Genomic DNA, 12849 nt, shown 5'->3' with positions numbered 1-12849 from the left:
CTGAAGCTGACCTTCAGCTGAGGGCATCTGCTGAACCAAGTGCGTTTTATTTTCAAGTTTCATGGCCTTACAGAGCTTCACAGAACCAGAAGAATAAAATACAAAACCCAGGATCCACCTAAGATATAGATGTTAACAAAAGATCCCCCAGCTACTCTCACATATGTAAAGCTAGGACTCCAGAGTTAGGTTAAACCCTCAGTATAAGAATAAAACAGAAATACAACTCACTATACTCTACCCCCAGGAGATCACAATGAAAATGGACTATCTCAAACTCAGTCACAGGCTGATGTAGGGGGGAACTACTGATGAGAATACGGAACCATAAGCCATCTGTCTGGTCTGCAGCCTAAATTCACACTACCTGGGTGGTCAGAAAAAAACTCAGGCTGAGAATTTAATTTAAGTGATCCCAAACTGGTAGTATCTAATGGAGTGCAGCAGAAGCAAATGCAAATCCTCTTTGAAGCAACTTACCATCAGTCCAGGCCTAAATGAATTCCCACAAAGTTCCACCAAAATAAAAAGCTTACCATAAAAACTGAACAAAAAAGGAAAGAAAGCATCACAAAGCAGAACCAGCAATTACAGCATATAGCAGAAATAAACTTGCAAGGATTCTAGAATTATCACACAGATTGTAAAATGCAAGATTTAACATGGTTTTAAAAAAGACAGGCTTGAAAATATAGCCAGGAAAAAAGTGTTAGAATCATCAAGCAGATTTGAAAAACACAGAACTTCTAGATGAAAAATAAAACTGAAATTAAAAATTGAATGGGCCAGGCGTGGTGGCTCACGCCTGTAATCCCAGCACTTTGGGAGGCCATGGCAGGCGGATCATGAGGTCAGGAGTTCAAGACCAGCCCGACCAACATAGTGGAAACCCTGTCTCTACTAAAAATACAAAAATTAACTGGGCATGGTGGCAGGTGCCTGTAATCCCAGCTACTCAGAAGGCTGAGACAGGAGAATCACTTGAACCCAGGAGGTAGAGGCTGCAGTGAGCTGAGATTGTGCTGCTGCACTCCAGCCTGGGCAACAGAGAGAGAGTCTGTCTTAAAAAAAATAAATAAATAAAAATAAATGAATAGATGTCAATTCTCCAAAAATTAAATTACAGACTTAATGAGTTAAAACTATAAAACTTCTAGTACAAAACAGAAGAAAATCACAGTAACCTTGATTTTGCCAAAATTTCTTAAATAGAAAACAAAAAGCAAAAACTATACCAAAAAATTGATAAATTGGACTTTCTCAAAACTAAAATTTTTGCTATTCAAAAGATCCTGTTTAAAAAAAAGTGAAAAGCCACAGACTGGGAAAAAATGTTTACGAAACATATACCTGACAAAGGGCTTAATTCAGAATAAATGAAAATACTCTTATTCAATAATCACAAGGAAAACAACCCAGTTTTTTAAATGCAAAGATTTGAACAGATACCTCACCAAAGAAGATACATGGATGGCAAATAAGCAAATGAAGATGCTCATGATCATTAATCACCAGGAAAATGCAGATTAAAACCACAATGAGATATCACTACATATCCACTAGGGCAGCTAAATTTAAAAGGCTGACCATACCAAGCACTGACCATAACTTCATAATTCCATTGAGGATATGGAGAAACTAGTGTTATGGAATCCTTAGGGTGTCACTTTTCCAGCCAGACACCTCTGTGGCCAGTGGTGCCTTTGTTCGAGTTTTGCTCAGGCCCCCTGGGCTTGTTCCACTCACTCAAGCTGGCAGACTGTGCTTGGCTGGTGCTATACTGGCCCAGATCTCACCCTGTCAAGGGTGAGCCAGGTGTAGTGCGGTGAGCGGTGTGTGAGTGAGCACAGGGTCCGCCCACTGTGCACAGCTAGGCGTGCCAGCTGTGGCAGGGCAGGTGGTGCCATGCAAGGCTGTGGCTGGACCAGATATATCACATGCAACTACCACTGCAGACACCCACATCTGGACGAGGGGAACGCAGTGGTGCCTGGAAGGTGGGAGATGCCAGGAACCACAGAGTCCCAAAGAGGGTGTCATAGCCCTGGCTTAGGGAGCACCTAGGTCTGGGATCCCCAAAGGGCTGCAGCTCTTTTCTGCTTCTCAAGGTCTGCAGCATGGCAGGCAGGAGGGCATGTTTCAGCCCTGTTTGTGTTACAGCTCATTCAGATCCACCATTTCGTGGAACCAGAGTTCTTGTCCCACGTCCAAGAAGAATAAGGTATGTGGACAACTGGAGGGTAAGCAAGGCAGAGAGGAACTTCATTGAGTGACAGAACAGCTCTCAGAAGACCCGAAGTGGGCAGCTCCTTTTCGCAGGCAGGTTGTCCCAATGAGTGTCTTGCTCTCAGCAGAGAGGAGACCCACAATGGGTAGCCCCTTTCTGCAGGCAGGTTATCCCAATGAGTGTCCAGCTCTCAGTGGAGAGGAGACGGGCAGTGGGTAGCCCCATTCTGCAGACAGGTCTCCTGACAAGTGTCCAGCTCTCAGCAGAAAGCAGACCCAAAGTGGGTAGCTCCTTCCCATAGCTGGTAGTCCCAACATCTGTGTCAGTCTGGCTGAGTCCAGGGTTTTTATGGGCTCAGAAGGGAGGAAATGCATGCTGATTGGTCCATGGGCGGCCATGGGCAGGTCTGGAAAAAGTACCATAAGTTCTCACTCCCGGCCACAGACTCCACCCAGAACTGGCAACCTGGCCTCCAGACTTCACGTAGGCCCTGGCTTGGAGGTGGGGGTTTCACTGAGACCTGCCCCTTGCTGCCCAGGAATGTCTGCCTCCCACCATCAACATGCATCCATGGTGCGCGGGCTGTTTGTGCCAGGGGACACCTGTAGGCCTGTGCCAAGCTGCCCTTAGCCATCACCCCACCCCAGCCTCAGTCCTGTGTTTGTTGGTGCCCAAAATCCTGAACAGGCTGAGGCAGCAGGGGCTGGTGTCAGCACTGCCCCGAGTGCATGCACACCTGTCCAGGTCACAACAGTGCCTAGGCTCGGCCACAACTTTGCTCTGTTCTGGAGCGGGTGCTGGGAGCAGGAAGAGGACAGGGAGCTGGAGCAGGCACTAACGAGCCTGCAGGGGAAGGGGCATCACAGGCCCCTGAGAGCGCAGGGATGCCCAGGTCCAGAGCTGCAGCTGGGCAGCTGCAACTGTGCCCAGGAGCATGGGGCTCCTGCCCCACTAACCTGGTAGGAGGTGGGGCTCCTGTCACCTGTGGAGCATGCAACCCCAGCCACAACTCCCCTTCTGCAGCCAGTGTCTTCCCAGCAGCTGCTCCAGATGGGCTGCCACTGCCACCACTAGAATTCTGATACATTGCTGGTGGGAAAGTAAGATGGTACAACCATCTTGGGAAAAAGCTCGACAGTTTCTTAAGTTAAACATATACCATATACCATATACCACGCAACACAGACTTTCCACACCTAGTTATTTACCTAAGAGAAATGACAGCATATATCCATACAGACTTGTAAACAAATGCTCATGCTGCTTTATTGGTAGTAGCAAAAAACTAGCAACAACTCGAATATCCATCAAACAGGTGATTGAATAAACTAATCGTGATACAGCCAAACAATGAATACTGTTCAGTAACAAAAAGAACCACTGGTTTCTGCAACAAGGATGAAATCTCAAAATAATCATGCTCCATGAAAGAAGCCAATAAAAGATTATACACTGTATGATTTCATTATGTATAAATCTAAAAAACACAAACTAATGTACAACTACAAAAGCAAAATGAGTGCCTATCATATGTCAAAAGATTGAAAATTGCAAACCATTCTAGCATATACTTTAAACAAATGACCTATAAAACTGTAGAATTTTTCATGAACATTTTCAACTTTCATTTTTTCATGAACATTTCAACTTCAACTATCACAACTCAGTATGTGATAACTGAGACTTAGCATAGTTACATTCTGCAACTTAACTCCAGTTTAACTTTTTGCTCCTTTGGTAATTAGAATTTGCAGCTTTGGATGACTTGCCCCATAATATGTGTAAGTATCATGATTTGTAAGGTATTTTAAGGGTAGGGAGAGAAATGAATGAGAGAAAAGATAGATGAATGGGTCAGGTTTCATGGGGTTTATGAATTAGGATGGCGTTGGTTAACCTATGGCAGCATGTCAAGGCAAAGAGTGTTGGAAGGAACAGATAAGAGGAAATGTGCTGGTAGACATGGCTGGAAAAGGTTTTTCAGGATGAGTGGCTGACAAGATTATAGAAATACCTATCAGATTATCTGTTTGGAAGGTATTAAAAATGGCTGCCAGAGAAACCCTGGAGATTTCAATTTCAATGTAACTTCACAGTGTAAGATGAGAAAACATGGTTTTCTCAAATAGGCACTTTGAATTGGCAAAATGATAATAAAATGAAATTAAACAGCTGATTTTTCTAAAGCACTTGCTATAAATTCCAATTAGATATTTGCATCATTTAAAAACTTCAAAAGCACATAATATTAGCAAACAAATGCAAAAAGTACATTAAAAGACTAATACACTGTAAGTAGAGTTAAATCAGAACTGCAAAAATGGTTCAACTGTAGAAAATAGCTACTATAATTAACCACACGGGTAGATTTTGAAACCGCACATAATTATAGCAGAAAGGAGAAAATAGACTATAGGAGAAAGACTACCATCCAAAGCAAGTCTTAAATTGCAACAAAATGGGGCTCTTCTGAAAGAAAATGCCTAATAGAGACTATATTCATAAAAGTACAAAGAAGGCACCGAAGATCCTGGCTAACACAGTGAAAACCCGTCTCTACTAAAAAATTAGCCAGGTGTGGTGGCGGGCACCTGTAGTCCCAGCTACTAGGGAGGTTGAGGCAGGAGAATGGCGTGAACCCAGGAGGTGGAGCTTGCAGCAAGCTGAGATCGCGCCACTGCACTCCCGCCTGGGTGACAAAGCGAGACTCCGTCTCAAAAAAAAAAAAAAAAAATATTTTTTTTATATTAATGGGGTCTCCCTAAACTCAAAGATTAGCCCACACGTAACATATTTACTACAAATAGCCTTAAAAATAGGAGATACATAACACATTCCATTTTAAATCTTCACAGTGGTCAATGGTGCTAACAGGTAAGTAACATTTCCACAGATGAAGATGCTAAAGCTAAAAGAGGATTAAAAATAGATGGCTAATCAGAGGCAGTAGGTGGCAGGCCTGAACCTAGGTCATCTCTATAGCCCACATACTTCACTTCATACCACAGCACCTATGGTGAGGCTCAACTAAAATGGCATCTAATTCATATCCATTAATAAGACTGAACATCTCATGATACCATGACACACAGATTTATTATTTACACAAGTACAATAGACATTATTACTATCCAAAGTGATAGATTTTACTATCATCCCTATTGCATCAAGGTGAAAATGAACTTCATGTAGGTTTATTAATTCGCATAAGAAAATACTGTCTCTGCACCTTTAAAGACATATAATTTATATTTATAATAAAAGTACGTATATAAACAAATACAAACACACTCATAAAAAACACAGTTTATTAAAGCCTTACCGTTTTGTTGTAATTTATGTTATCTCACTTTTAATACTGTTAAAAAATCTGTAAGGTAGGTATTCTTTTCCCCATTTTAAAAATGAAAGTGAAGCTAAGAAAGGCTAAGTAACTCTTCAAAACCTACATAACTAGTAAATGATTAAAACAAAAGATGAGGCTGGGCACGGTGGCTCACGCCTGTAATCCCAGCACTTTGGGAGGCTGAGGCAGGCGGATCACGAGGTTAGGAGATCAAGATCATCCCGGCTAACACAGTGAAACTCCATCTCTACTAAAAATACAAAAAATTAGCCGGGCACGGTGGCGGGTGCCTGCAGTCCCAGCTACTCGGGAGGCTGAGGCAGGAGAGTGGCATGAACCCGGGACGCAGAGCTTGCAGTGAGCCGAAATTGTGCCACTGCACTCCAGCCTGGGTGACAGAGTGAGACTCTGTCTCAATAAAAAAAAAAAAAAAAAAAAAAGATGAACCCAGATTTGTCAGACCCCACAGTTCATACTTTCCTTTCTAATAGTACATACTGCCTGAAGTTCAATAAAGGGATATTCTATAAGCAAATGCAGAAAAAACTGAAGACATCTTCACTACTTAATATTTTTTATGATTTTAAAGTTGTACTTGTAACCACTACAAATGTGTGCAAGATATTTACATGAAATTAATGTGAACAAGTTAAAAAAAAAATCAGAGAAGGTACCTGAAATAAACTGAACCAGCTACATCAGCGCTTGTATTAGTTTCTCAAAAGGACTGGGTGCACATTTGCAGTTCTCAGAATAGGGAAGATCCATAGTATTTCCCAGACCAACTTAAATTACAACAACAGAAAGAGGGAAAAATTCTGCAGTGGATGTTTCAATCTGTTTCCTTCTTGAATCATGATCCCATGGCACCTATCAGTTTGTTCCCCACCGTCTCTTACTCCCCTTATTACCCTGAGTTTGTTTTTCTGACTGACTCTGACTACACTCTTCGCACTCTTGACTATACTAACTGCCTGGCCCTTACCTTTTGGCCTACCTACACAAATCCTAGAATTCTTCCTGTGTTAGGTTTTACTTTCTGTTACTTTGTTGATCCTGTCAGTCACCTACTCATCAGTCGACTATTCTTTTAGTTATTAGTTTTCTCACTAGCAGTGGGAGACAGCTCTTGATCACTTTCTGTTAAATATCAGCCATTATAACTACCCTCTCTCCTAGAATTAAATCCTTTAGGACTTAATATTCTACTATAGTTTGGAAAAGGTAGACATGACTATTGAGATCCAAAGAGGAAGTAGGGAAACAATGGTGAAAGAAAGCAGAACTACTACAGATGCACGGGCAAGACTAGAGAAATTGGGTCTTTCTAATCCAAAGCTATTCACAAGTTATCTGTATGCCTATATGAAATAAAAGTTTGTGACCAAGGGATAAATGAGGAAAGAATACTGGAAATACGTTTAAATTCATAATACTTACCTTGGCTCTCAGTTCTGAAGGGTAATGATTCATAGGCTTCAAAGCTTTGGGAGAAGAAGGCTAAGTTATTCACAGTCTACTAGCTGCTAGCCTGGTACATCATTCTACTTATTCAATAGTTAACTAGAACCCTCACACAATGTATAGCCTAGAAAATCCGATGAAACTGAGCCCTAACGTGCTGCTTCTGTAAGAGGTTTCTGGACTCTGTCCTGCTCTAATCACTCCTGTCTCAAATTTCTCCAAGAGTCAGACACTTTACATTATCCTGCAAAGTTCTCATGAACACCAAGAGGTGGTCTGGAGGGCAAAGAAGATGTACGTCTTAAAAAGAGAAGGGAGGATTCATCACAAAAGGAACTTTAAAGTTCCCATGCTTCTCCAAGAAAAGAGACATAAGTAACAGCCTTACCAGTAAACAACATCCAGTGGTGCAAAATAATTCTTCATTATCAGGTCAGCAAAGTAAGCTTCTGTTTCCCGGCAGGCAGTTCCATTTCCAATCACTACTGTGCTGCAGCTTCAAGGCAGAAACAGAATGACAAACTGAATTTCAAGGTATGCTTTTAAATCAACTGGAGAAAATGTACAGAATGCACAAATACTATTATATGATTCTCTTATTCTCTCATATATACAAGCAACCTGTCCACTGTTGCATAAGGAAAACACAGACTTATATAGAATAAAAGACACTGCCCTGCATTTGGTATAGGAGGCAGCAGAGAAGTATTTTACTGTCACACTCTCTCAAAAAAGTCAGCTTTCTTCCCATCGAGAAGGAACCAAAATCAGACATGAGTAAGTCAGCTCTGGAGCATTCTAAGCCACAATAAAGATATTATGATTACATTATATCACATATTGTCAATTTCTGAAACTTCTAACTATAACCACATCTATTCCTCAGATGGAAAGAAGGGAGGGAGAGAGGGAGAAAATTGGAACAGAAGAATGAACTGCTCACATCTGCCCATATTATCTCCTTTATTTGTGAAGGTGGCAAAGGAAGGCAGCAGCATTTCTCAAGTCTCCACATGCAGAGTTCTCCAGCAATTTGCCCCAGAACTGTTTCATATGGTTTCTTCTCTCCTACAAAGGCACCTCCCTTAATCCCTCCCTCCAAATTAAGGGCTTCAAAGGTATCTCTGGTTGGTTGAGCCACTGAAATATTCAAAAGATTACTTATTTTCATACTTGAAATTCAGCAAAAGCATCTTTATTTTCTCCGCCTCTCGGAAGCCTTGTCCACAATGCAAGTAAACCACATCAGTATGAAGTATCTGACCTTTAAAAAATGAAAAGAATAAGCCATTTTGCAAGAAATTACAAAGTGAAATACATGAATGATTTTATTAAGCAAGTTGTAACAGAAAAGGAGACTGGCTTGTTTTTTAAAATGAAGTCTGAACTATCCATATTCACTAAATCAGATTCTTCCTAAACTCTCTGAAGTATTGCTCCTTTCAATTTCACAGGATTCTGTTTCCTACACAAAACTACTATTAATTGGAGAATATGCTAGGATATCTAAAAGAAAAATGGTTTTCACTAACATCTAACATTAATAGTAGTAAAAGCAAACATTAACTGAACTGTTAGTATATGTCAGACACTGTTGTGAGACTAACCTATTTCTTTTTTTCTGGTTGTAGATACATGACTTTATTTACCTTGTGTATATTTAACACATGAGCTTTTCTATATTGCATTATACAGAAAAATATTTTATTTTTTATTGAAAATTTTTTTTAACAATTAAATTTAAAATAATTAAAATTATTTTGATTGAAAGTATTTTTTAAAATTTGAAGATAACTATCTAAAGAATAAAACTGAGCTAAGAGACTAACTTAGAAGTTAGGAAAAGAACAGCAAAATAACCCAAAGAAATCAGAAGGTAGAAAATGTTGAAGTTAAAAGCAAAAATTAACAGAAAAAAATACAACAGAAAAGATCAACAAAGTTTAGTTACAAATCACTTAAGAGAAAAACATACTTTTAGCAATACCAATCAAGTAAAAGAAGGGACAGAAGATACAAATACAGTAATTATATTAGGAATAAAAAGAAGATATAACTAGAGATTGAGCACAGGTTTAAGATATCTACCATTATAAACAACTTTATATTAAATTATGAAAACAGATAATTAGAAATATCTTACCAAAACAGCTTAAGAATATAGATGTGTTTGTGACATTTTTAAAACAATTATCCTATAAGCAATACAATAACTGAAAACTGATCTAACAACATACCCAAAAGAAAGTATCATAACCAAGTTCCATTAATCTAAGGAAAGTGTGACTTGACATTTTTAAAAAATCTAGTAATATAATTCATCACAGCAACATAGTAAAGGACAAAAGCCATATGATATTTTAACAGATGCAAAAAAAAAAAAAAACACTGATAAAATATATTTCCCACTGGCTGTAAAATGAACAGCATAAAAAGACAACTAGGATAACAAAAACAAAAAGTCATGACTATATCTAGAACACAGATAAAATATCCCCACAAACCCTCCCCCCTCTCCCGCCGCAAAAAGCAGGTGGGAACAATGTACTGACAAGACAGCTATGCATCAGCATCTGCATGGAAGGAAGCAGAAAGAAACAATGGAATATATGATGGAACTGAGAACAGGAGAATCCCAAAAATGTCAAAGGCTACTTCCCTGGAAATCACAACAGGCAGTTTGAGAACAGGAGCTGAAACTGAGAGAGATTCAGCACAAAGGGGGCCCAGTACTTCTGAAAGGATTGGAAAACACTGATCCCTATGAACTCTTGAAACTAACTAGTAGAAGATACCTTTAAAGACAAAAATTCCACACTGAGGAGAAACAATTGGTAATCACATCCAAACTGAGCAAAGTAAAGATAGTAAGAGCAAAGGAAAAAGAAAGCCCAGATAAAATAAAGGAAAGCAACAGAGAAGCAGATTCCAGAAACTATAAACTATCTCTCAATCCACACAGTTTTTTTTTTTAATGATTTGGAAAAAACAGAAGAGAAAGTTCTAGAGATATACAGTGAGAACAACTTGCCTGACCCAGCTTCTACTAAAAGTTCAGTCAAATTAAACTAAACAAAAGAAATGCATGATAGTCAAATTCTATATAGAATGATTTTTTTTTAAACAAAAAAATTTTTTAAAGACTAATATAATGTCCTTACAGAAAGATGTGCCTAATGTATGAGAACAAGCTTCTTAAAAAGAAACATTACAGAAAATAAGAGTAATGTTAAGTCTGGCTCATGCCGGTAATCCCAGCACTTTGGAAGGCCAAGTCAGGCACACAGCTTGAGCTCAGGATTTCAAGACCAGCCTGGGCAACATGACGAAACTCTGTCTCTACTAAAAATACAAAAAAAAAAAAAAAAAAAAAAAAGCCAGGCATGGTGGTGCGTGCCTATGGTCCCAGCTACTCGGGAGGCTGAGGTGGGAGGATAGCTTGAGCACAGGAAGCAGAGGTTGCAGTGAGCTGAGATCGCACCACTGTGCTCCAGCCTGGGTAACAGAGCAAGACCCTGACTCAGTAAAAATTAAATAAATAAAAGAATAACATAAGTCAAAATTAGAAAATCTCAGGAATTAGATGAGATAAACTGGGAATGAATTAGAGATGAAAGAAAAAATTATTTCAGAAATGAAAATCTAAACTAAAAAAATAAAAATAGTAAATGCTAATAGAAAATAAAACAAGAAGTTAAAAGATCAAAAACATTAGAAATAAAGTTCATAGGGAGCTGTAACCCTATTTTTCAAAGTATCAAATAGAAATTCTAAAACTGAAAAACCAATCACTTGAACTCCGTAGATGGTTTTAGTAACAAATTAGACACATAGCAGGATAGAGGATTAATTAACTTAGATGATCAACAGAAAATAAGCAAAAAGGAGAGAAGAAACTGAAAGGTATAATATGTATGTAATTGGAGTTCCAGAAAGAGATGCTAGAAGCTCCACAAACCCTAAGTGGAATTCATGCAAAAAAGAAAAGACAAGAAAACCCACACATACACACCCACTGAAGCACATCATAAGAAAACTGAAAAACACAAAGAGAAAATCTTAGCAGCCAGAGGAAAAGGACATATTACCTTCAAAGGAACAGTAACAAATAACAACAGTTTGGCTGACTTCTCAACAAAAATTGTAGTAGCCAAAAAAAAAAAAAAAGAATGACATCTTTAAAGTACTGAAAGTAACTGCCAATCTTGAATTCTACACCAAACAAAAAATATTCTTCAAAAATGAAGGCAAAACAGAGATGTTTTCAGACAAACTAAAACTAAGACAATGTGTCTCATTAAAAGTAACAGCATAGAATTCTTCAGGCAGAAAGAAAATGATCTCAAATGGAAGCATGGAAATGCAAAAGAAATGAAGAATATCAGTGTAAATGTAAGTAAATAGGAAAAAAATATTGGCTGAGCAAAACAATAAAAATGTCTTTTGGTATTTAAAATATAAGCAGAATTAAAGTGCATCATATATAAATGCATCACAATAATACAATCTGATAGGGAATTAATAGAGTTCAAGTCTGAGCCTAATTAATCCTCAATATCTCTACTGAGACACAGGAAGCATATAAATGATAGTTGTATATTGAGGAGTTTGATAACAAATGAGAGAAGAATGAAGTTTGATTATCTAGTTCCCAACACCCCGTATGTGAGAAAACCACTTTTTAAGCCTTAAAAATTAACATTATTTCCAAATCCTCATGAAATGTATGAAGTGAAACTTATAACCAACCAAACAACTTTTACATGGAAAATTGCAAGACAACTTACTAGTAGGAGAAATTATAGCTAATTTGCAACCATGTTTATAACCAGGATCCACTCCCATTAAGGTGCGCCCTGGAACAGGGCTTGTTAAAAGGAGCTGACGAAGGTTCCGTCCAAACATCATTACTGATTCCTTCTCTGCATCTGATGTTAGTTTGGCTCTTTAGAAATAGAAGAAAAGAAAAAGTTTTTCATTCACCCAAATTTTCTTTCCAGAAAAGGAGCAGAATTCATTTTGTACAATTACTTCTCAACGGATAATTTATTATAACAATATAACTTAAGAGAAAAATATACAAAAATTATATTGAGTCTATTTTCACTAATCACAGTAATATGATACCACAAGCAATTCTGAAGCAAGTCTTGTAAGTTTATCATACCTACATTACCTCTCTATCTGCTCTCTACTGTATATAAAACCCATATTTATAAATATGTATATATGTGAGAAAGAGAGTGTACAAACATTTGAATGTCACATGGGATGCAAACAAAAGTAGGCATAGTGGGCAGGGAGAAAATACCCCGGACAATGGAAACAGCATATGTAAAGGCTCATGGCTCATTATAAACAGCAAGTAATTTCGTATGCTAAAGTAAAAAGAAACAGCGAGACAGAAGTAGAGGCAAGAAAAAAACAGATCACAAAGGGTCACGCATGTTCTTCTCAAGAGCTTGGATTCTATCCTGGAGACAAACAAGATCAGCTGAAAGAAGTATACAAGCATGAAATTGTGAGATGAGAATTTTGAAAGGGCAATTTGTAATATGCACTGGAAAAGACAAGACAGAAGACCAAGATCATCTACGACGCTAGTTCAGTAATCCAGACAAAAAATGATGATGTCCTGAATTAAGACAGTCACCACGGAGATAAAGGGGAGGAAAAATTCAAGTTATAATAAAAGATGGCAAAATGGATAGCACTTTGTAACTGACAATGTAGAACTGATGACAGAGATAGATGTGAAAAATGACACATGGATGAATGATCACGACAGTCACGGGAATAAGATATGCAGAAG

At 38.4% G+C, this 12849-nt stretch overlaps 1 protein-coding gene across 1 annotated transcript in view; it reads right to left on the bottom strand.

The window, feature by feature from the left end:
- The window catches only part of SRBD1 (S1 RNA binding domain 1), a 231114-nt gene that overhangs the window by 159353 nt on the left and 58912 nt on the right, over positions 1–12849 (bottom strand). The window contains 3 exon segments of the mRNA NM_001133776.1: positions 7426–7533; positions 8211–8301; positions 11825–11982. Coding sequence (NP_001127248.1) covers positions 7426–7533; positions 8211–8301; positions 11825–11982 — 357 coding nt within the window.

Source organism: Pongo abelii, chromosome 12 (assembly GCF_028885655.2).
Source record: "Pongo abelii isolate AG06213 chromosome 12, NHGRI_mPonAbe1-v2.0_pri, whole genome shotgun sequence".
NCBI classification, from domain to species: Eukaryota; Metazoa; Chordata; class Mammalia; order Primates; family Hominidae; genus Pongo; species Pongo abelii.
The sequence above is the reverse complement of the archived record's forward strand: the minus strand, read 5'-3'. Positions and strand labels throughout refer to the sequence as shown.